Source organism: Terrapene carolina, unplaced genomic scaffold, assembly GCF_002925995.2.
Source record: "Terrapene carolina triunguis isolate 2854851 unplaced genomic scaffold, T_m_triunguis-2.0 Scaffold310, whole genome shotgun sequence".
NCBI classification, from domain to species: domain Eukaryota; kingdom Metazoa; phylum Chordata; order Testudines; family Emydidae; genus Terrapene; species Terrapene triunguis.
In genome coordinates this window covers 4,924,378-4,932,940 of record NW_020664661.1, presented here as the reverse complement: position 1 = coordinate 4,932,940, position 8,563 = coordinate 4,924,378, and the positions used below count along the sequence as shown (strand labels likewise).

General features: G+C 49.2%; 1 protein-coding gene across 1 annotated transcript in view; it reads right to left on the bottom strand.

The window, feature by feature from the left end:
- Positions 1 to 386: 386 nt before the first annotated feature.
- PITX3 (paired like homeodomain 3) overlaps positions 387 to 8,563 on the bottom strand; it is a 39,234-nt gene continuing 31,057 nt past the window's right edge. The window contains exons 3-4 of the mRNA XM_024218721.3: positions 7,025 to 7,230; positions 387 to 1,891 (exon numbers count right to left, since the gene is read on the bottom strand). Coding sequence (XP_024074489.2) covers positions 1,328 to 1,891; positions 7,025 to 7,230 — 770 coding nt within the window. The 3' untranslated portion in view covers positions 387 to 1,327. The remainder of the gene's footprint in view (positions 1,892 to 7,024; positions 7,231 to 8,563) is intronic.

The following is an 8,563-nucleotide window of genomic DNA, read 5'->3' as shown; positions in this document are numbered from 1 at the left end:
ATGCCCCCTCCCAGGGTGGGTGAGGAGACAGCCATGGAAATGGACAGTTCTGCAAGGGATCCTGGGAGTTAGGCCACTGGCACTGTGTTCTCGAAAGAACGCCAGAGCATTTGAATTGCAAACATGGAGGAGAAAGATGGCTCAGGCACATGTTGAGGCCCCCATCCCTTGACTTTGCTTAGATGACACTTCCCCTTCTGTTACTGGGTGCTCACCAAGAACTGGCGTCTCATAAACAGCAGCCCTCTTGCGGACTCTCCTCTTTCACAACGTGGGTTTGATTTGGACCCTTTAGACACGGTCGCTGGTCTTTCTTTTCCCCACGTTCTCATCTTGTGTGCGCAATAACCAGACAGACGGAAACCTCTAACGGGACTGCTCCAACTTTCATTTTATTGTTGAAAATGGAATTCGGGGGCGGAGAGGCGGGTGCACGAAAGAGGGCAATTTGTTGCAAAAGGAAAAAAAAGGGATTCTTTGGATGTACATTGGCAAAGGAATTCCTACCCAAGTGGAAATGACTTAAGCAGTAAAGCGGACAGGCTGAATGCTCCACCGTGGTGGACATGCTTGGCTTTTCATCTGTAAGGTCTACTTCATGGATTATCCCACGTACAAAACAAAAAGGTGTTTTATATATATATATTTATTTATTTGTGTGTGTGTATATGTGTGTGTTATATAACACACACACACACACATCCTACATCCCTACAACTCCCGATCCCTAAGGGGTTCAATTACCTGGCCATGCATATATCTGCAGTATAAAAATGTATTGCCGGCTGAGACAGTACTTTCCTGACTGGTGGCTGGTGAGACTGGCCATATGATAAATAAATGGGTGAGATGCCTCAAAATGAAATCTGACCACTCACACCTGTGGGTGTATCTGTGTTCTCAGCCAAGCATTGAGTAGCTGCGCCACTTTGTCTGGGTCCCTGGCTGCTTCCTACAGCTGTGCCACCTGGCTGCCTATGCTTTAAACAGGGCTTTTGTGCCAGGGAAGGGCAAGGACAACTATCACACCAAGGGGAGGGGGGAGGGGCAGATTGACATATGCTCAGTTCTGCTGCCCAGGAGCCAAACTGAATGTCACAGGTTCCTGTTTCCCAGTGGGTCTTCCAATGAGCAGTTTCTGGTGCTTTACCAAAAAAAACAAAAAACAAAAAACAAAGACAGTCAAAATTCACCATACGATAGTTAGACAAGTCTTCACAGAGGGCCGTCTGTCTTTCTCTCTCCTGCAGGGCGTACGCTGTTGTAGGGCTAAAGGTCTCCTTTCATCAGGCTAAGGTCGAGTCCCTGGTTGGTGGCAGGTGGCCCTTCATACGGGCCTGTCCACGGCATATTGGCAGGGGCTCAGGTTGGAAGCTGCCGTCTGAACCGCTGGGTAGGTGAAGTTGGCATGCTGCTTGGCCTTCAGCCTCAAGCTGGCCAGGCTAGAGTTGCACGTGTCCCTGTACATGTAGGGGCTGGCGGTGGAGGCATAAGGGCAGGCACTGGATGAAACGGCAGAGTTGAGGCTTGGGCTGTTGAGGTTGTTGATGTTTCCCAGGTTGTTGAGGCTGGATCCTGGCACGCCAGTCACTGCTGAGGGGACCATGGAGGAAGGCATGGTCATGGAAGCAATGGAACTGGGAGGGGAGAACATGGGCTGGGAGGAGAGGGGGCTGACATTCATGGAGTTGAAGAAGGGGAAGCTCTTGGCTGACAGGGGGCTGGTAGCAAGCCCTTTGGTAGCCCAGTTGTTATACGAATAGCCGGAATACATGTCATCATAAGGCTGCATCAGTCCATTGAACTGAGCTCCAAAACTGTTCTTACAAAGCTCTGCCTGCTGGTTCCTTTCTCGTTTCCTCCACTTGGCTCTGCGGTTCTTAAACCAGACCTGCAAGGCAAGGGGAGAGGGGGAGGGTCACTCCAGTTATTAATGGGGAAGCCTCTGCCTTTGTCAGTCATCCCTCCTTGTACCAACATGGACGTCAGGACAACTGAGTACATCTGGAAAAGGACAGGCTGAGGTGAGCGAGGAGCTTGTAACTAGGAGTGATTAGATAGAATTAACCAAAGAAAACTTTGGTTGAATAGCAGGAGAAGTTACTTAACAGGGGTATGGTAGGCTGTGGCATGGTCTCCCAAAGGGAGCTGGTGGGAGCCCCCTCACATAGCCCCCCTAAAACCAGAACAGAGAACTGGAACATGCAGTACAGGGAGAATCCTGGGACTGTGTAGGTGACCTAGCAGATCCTTTCACATTCTAACGTCCATGATTTGCAGTATTAATGTAGTGCCATACATTTGTGTACATACCCTGTTTCCACAGCTATCAGAGAGAGACTGGACCCTACAGGACTGGAAAATTCAGCAGACTCCCTTGACATCCCCTTTCTGGTTTCTGTTAGTTTAGTCTGGTTCTCTGTCGCTAGTGGAGATCAGCTGGAGATTCCCCATGGGGATTTCCACCAGGGCAGGGGACCTCAAACTGGGCTGGACCACAACTTACTAGAGAGAGTGCCTCACAGACCCTCCCTGCACGGCCGTTTGCGATCATGTGACCCACCTTGCCTTCCATTCTCGATCACACAACAAATACAGCAGTTGCTTACATAGGAAAATATTAGGAAAATACTTCGTGTATTTTTAACTGTGATCTAGCAGCTAGGAGCCGGTATCGTATGACTTTGTAGATCTTCATAGACCAAGAGCAAGTGCTCTGAGGTGCATGGTTTGAGAACTGCTGCACTAGGGGAATTCACACTTCTTTTTGTCTGTATCTCAAAATCAGTTTGATTTTGTGTTATTAATCTTTTGTATTCATTAGAAGGTGATGAAAGATTAGTTTTGCTGGGATTCTTCAAAGACAAATAACAAATGTAAAAATAACCCCATAGGAAATAAATTCAAATGTTGACTGAAGACTATTAATGGAACACTGTCAAAAACCCTATTTGAAACTATTTTTTTCTTAAGTTACTAGTAATACCTCAGTTTAAAAATATAATTAATTTTGCCATTGATGCACTTTGTTTTGTTTTGGCATTTCTGTCAGCTTGGATGGTGGAATGACTGGTCCGTTTCACTCCTGGGTTCTTATGTTGTAGCCCAGTGTAGTTGCTTAGTATGGATTTAAACCACTTGACAAGTTCCCTCTCTGAGAATCGTAATTCCACCGCTGCCTACTCCAAGCATTCAAAAATCATGAGTCAGAACCCAAAACATCATGTGTCTTAAATTATAATTTTGAAAAACTGTCACTTTGTTTTGTTTTTTGCCTGCGATCTGACTTCCCCCCCCACCCCACCTTAGGGGGAAGCCACACATTTCCAACTTGTGTGGGATCATGTTGGGTTCAAAATTCAATCACAGAAATGCAACTTCCCTGTTTGCAAATACCACCTACCCTCTTGTATCCCTTGGGGCCATTCTAGCCCTCCCTAGCTCTTCCCTAGCTAGACAGGGTAGGCAGCTGCCCCACACTCATGCTCCCTTTTCTAGTATGTATGGAACTGGAGAAAGAGGGTCAGACTTCAGGGGAACCTAGTGTGATGTTTGTTTATACTGCTTAGAGTTCAGTAGTTCCCTCATATTGACCCTGAGAGAAGTGTAATCGGGTGCGGGTCACTTGCCAGGATTATCTGGTGTATCTCACTTAATCATTTCCCTGCTATTGCAGGGGCCTCAGACATTGGTGCACCTCGGTCCCTCCTGTTCTCTGCCTGTGGCACACAATAGTCTAGTCTCCTGTGGGCTGTAATACTTTGGTCTAATTTTGGTTGTTGGGTTTAGCATGTGGGTGGTAGAGGTGGCCTGTGATATATAGGCAGTCGGTAGCTGATCTGGGGGGCCCTTCTGGCCTTCAACTCTATGACTGTATTTAAGTTTGGGATGATACTGAGGGCTCAGAGATGGATGCTGGGGCTAGGCTGCTACCACACAAACTATACAGCCTCAGCATGTAACACTGGCCTCTCAGTCTGCTCAATATAGATCTCTTTCCTACAACTCTGGCTGTCTGCAGCATCCCCTTCAGTTTCCTACACGTCATGTTCTCTCACTCTGCCACCCATAGGCCCTTTCACCCTCAGTCTGCCTTCCGCTATCCACGTGTCCTTTGACTCCTAATATTGCTTCCTGTCCTGTTCCTTAGCTCCCTCTCTGCTGTCCCCACTGCCCCATTCCAGCACCTCCACAGCATCCTGGCTCTTGCCTGGCCTCACCTGGTGACTAGGGGTATGTCTACACTGCAGTTAGACACATGCGGCTGGCCCATGCCAGCTAACTCGGGCTCAGGCTAAGGGGCTGTTTAATTGTGGTGTAGACATGCAGGCTCGGGCCTGCGAGGTAGGAGGATCCCAGATCTTGGGATGCAGTCTGAGCAGGAAGTTCTACACCGCAATTAAACATCCCCTCAGCCTGAGCCGGTGTCAGCTGGTGCATACCCTAAAAGGCCACCATTTTCCCTCAGAGCATGGCTTCAGCCCCATTGGTAATCGTGAGAAATGGTGTCCATCTTTGCAGTGGGCAATCTCATACCCATACACACACTCACAAGGGGCATGTCAGCCAACTTGTTGAGGGCAGCATGCAATTCAGTCTCATTGACGGGTGACAGGGGCCCTTCCGGATAAGGGAACAGATTTGTGAGAGGAAGTCAGAAATGGGAAATTCATACAAACCCTTTTAAAAAAAAAAAAAACCTAACCACCTAAATGTCATGAGATTCACGCTAGAATCATGAGAGTTGGCAGGATTTCCCTTTAAAATGTGACACCCCTGCTTTTCTGGGAACTAATTCTCACCAGGACAGAGAAACCTGAAGCCTGCACCAGAGGAAAGGGCCACATCAGGACAGGAAGAGTAAAGAGGAGGGGGAATGGTAGGAAGGGAGGGGGATAGACAAGGGAAAGGCAGGAACATGGGGCATAGGCAGGGTAAGAGTCCAGGGGATGAGAACACACAGAGGGAGATGAAGCAGGGGCATGGATAAGGGTTGTGGTGTTAATCTGTAGTCCCAGCTGAGATCAGAGCCCTGCCATTACCTACACTTAGCGAGACAGGCCTGCCCCAAAGAGCTGGCAGTCCAAATAGACAAGCTAAAGGTTGAAGGGCGAGAATGAAGGCCCAGAGAGAAGTGACCAGCCCATAGTGGCACAACAGGCCAGTAACAGAGCAAGTTATAGAGCCCAGGTGTCCTGTCTCCCAGGCAGGGCTTAACGTGCATCTGGTGGAAAGGGGGTGCAGACCCACAAATGAAATTTCAGGTACATCTACACTATCGTGCAGTAGTGTAGACGCTTCCTACAGTGACAGAAGGGGTTTTCCCGTCAATATAGTTAATCTGCCACTCCAAGAGGCAGTAGCTAGGTGGATGGAAAAGTTTGTCCAACATGCTAGCTGTGTCTACACCAGGGACTAGGTTGGGCTAATTTTTAGGTGTAGACCCAGCCTTCTACAACTACAACTCCAGCCATGTCACTGAGAGGTGCACATGTCAGCCCAGGAAAACCCACACTGACTGGCTACATTCGCCATTGCCCCACCTCCTGGGCAAGAGCAGCCAGTCAGAGCTGCTGCACCAAGCAGGCAGAGCTGACACATTCTTACAGGAGGGGAGCAGGGAGCAGAAATTGACCAGCAGCTCAGGATGGCTCCACTCCCCCATCTCCCAACCTCCTCCCCTCTCTGCAACATCCAGCCTGGGAAAGGAGAAAGAGGTGAAGAACCCCAGGAGGAGCAGAGATGAGGCTGGGAAGGAGAACTGAGGGGGAACTGGACAGAATTTGGAGGTTGGGAGGACAGACATGCTGGGCATGGGACAGGTAGATGTGGGGATGAGAGCTCCTGCAGCGGCAGCCAAAATCCCCTTACCCAATACATTCAGGAGCACGGGAAACACTAAATGTGTCTGTGTCTCATACTCACACTCTCACTCACAGAACATGGGCAGGGGGAGTTCTGCAGTCAAAAAACAGACTGAAAAACACGGACTTTTTTTTTTTTAAAATCATGAGTTTTGGATCAATCTCCTGATTTTCTAGTGTCCGACTCATGATTGTTGAACCTTTGGGGTTGGCCTCTGCTCCTTCCCTCCTCCCAACTCCATCCCTGCAACACCTGGTCTGGGAAAGGGGACCCTGCTGCAGCCCCCACATCCCAGGCCTGTGAGATAGGGGTGAAGGGCTCCAGGGAGCTGCAGGAGGAGCGGAGATGAGGCTGATGGGGCAGCATTGATGTGGGACAGGAGGACAGGCAGATGTGATGTCACTTCCATTTGTGTAGGAAATGACAGACTGTCCCTCCCCACTTTTTCCAGCCTGCTGTCAGGCCCATTCCCTGGCCACTGGGCATGCTGTCCCAAGGCAGAGGAAGCATTGAGACACAGTGAAATGGACAGGGAAGAGGAATGGGGGATGAGCACTGAGGAGGGGGGAACAAGGCCTGGGATAGGGATGAAGGCAAAAAAGAGGGGATTGGCAGTAGTGGGGGGACAGGGGATCAGGATGGTGAGGCGGAGCAAGAGGGGTATTTCCTGAACTGAGTAACGGCTTCTCCTCTGTATTGGGTGAGATTTCTTCCCCAGGGCCCTCTGACCCTGAGCAGCCCAGAGAGACTTTCCTTCCTTGGGGGCCAGATCACAGGAGAGATGTCTGTTTTTATATGGAACTGGTGGAAAGTGGGCAGTTCTCTGCCTGGGAAGGAGCCTGCCATCAAATCAATCATTCCCAAGGAAATCAAGTGAGATTTCCCTCTCAAACACCTGCCAGAATGATGGTTCTTGTGAACTTGCACTGAATCCAAGATGGCAGGCTGCAAGGTGTCTGCAGCTGGGGCCTGTTGGGCACTGAGAGCAGAGTTGGGTGGAATTGATGTGCTGGAGAAGCCTCTAGTGCCCTTGGCTCTCTGCTAAAGGCAGGTTCTGTGTTGGTTTAGTGGCTGGCTGCAGAGCTGGTCTCGGGACCCCTCCTCCCCCCAAGCTGTGGCTGTGTTCAGAGACTGTGGAGCGGGAGATTGGCAGCCATACCCGGACTCGTGCCTCGGTCAGGTTGGTCCAGACTGCTATCTCCTCCCTGGTGCTCATGTCTGGGTAGCGGTTCCTCTGGAAGGTGGCTTCCAGTTCCTGGAGCTGCTGGCTGGTAAAGTGAGTCCGCTGCCTCCGCTGCTTCTTCTTCAGGGAGCCGTCCTCGGGGTTGGAGTCATCGGTCTGGTTCTGCTGGGACTTCTCTGTGTCTGTGAAATGCAAAGGCAGGTAACCTGTCACAACGCAGCCCTGGGACTCCGGCACATGCCTCGGTCCCCAGGACAGCAACTTCCCCAAAGCTCAGTGGCTTGGGATGCAACTCTTTCTCATTACCCTGGTGCCACCTGCCTTCCCTCCCTAACGCAGCCAGCTGTGGTAACTATGTAGGGCTTCAGGAACAGGCAGCATCCTATTAAACTGAACTTTTCTCTCATCAGCCCAGCCTTACAGCCCCACCCACCTCTAGGTGTAAGAGGAGCCAAAAATCTACTCCTTGTTTACACACAACTTTGCATTGGTTTAACTTAAAGTCTGTTTACACACAACTTGCACTGTTTTAAACTGACGGGTGGACTCTTGTTTCCATTTGAGTAGCTTATTGTAATGTAGCTTAAACCTGTTCCTAACTGACTTAGGCTAAATTGATATAAGCCTGGGTTGAATAGATTTGAAAGTGTTCACTTAGTGTTTCTTATGCTTGCTTAACTAAAGCAATTTTCAATCACACCGTTTAGCAAACCTGATGCAATTTTACATCTAGACAAGGCCCCAGAGACTACAAATAAAAAGTCCACAAATCAGGAAGAATGCCAAAGGAGAAAGAAAATGGACAAAGGAGTCGGTGGGAGCCACATGGGAGAAACGTTAGTCACGTCATTTATTGCCATTCGGGAAATCACCTGGGTACCGGGGTGATGGCTGCTGTATAAGAGCCAGGATAGGATAGAATAGAACTGTCAAGCCCTGGCTTGAGGGAACAGCAGAGACAAGAGGGGAGGGGAGCCAATCTGCCAGGATCACAAACTGAGGCTCCTACAGTAAGTGGAAGCTGCAGATGAAAGTAATGACTTTCCAGGATACTCCGTTCAATTTTACTTCGATTTAACAGGCACATACATACATACATACATGATGGATATGACATCTTGGCCTCTTGAACTTTTGTCATGGAGAATGGCCAGGTTATGAAAGATTCCCCCACCCCATTGCCATGTCCCTTACAAGTGAATACTCTTTCCCCATTCTCTACTCAGTGGCCATCTAGAAATCCCTTCTATTGGATTTGTAGACTTCAAGGTCAGAAGGGACCACTGTGATCATCTAGTCTGACCTCCTGTATAACCCAAGCCAGAGAACTTCCCCAGAATAATCCCTAGAGCAGCTCTTTTAGAAAAACATCCAGCCTTGATTTTAAAATTGTTAGTGATGGAGAATCCACCACAACCATTGGTAAATTGTTCCCATGGTTAATTACTCTCCCTGTTAAAAATTTACACCTTATTTCCTCTCTGAATTTGTCTAGCGTCAACTTCCAGCCATTGG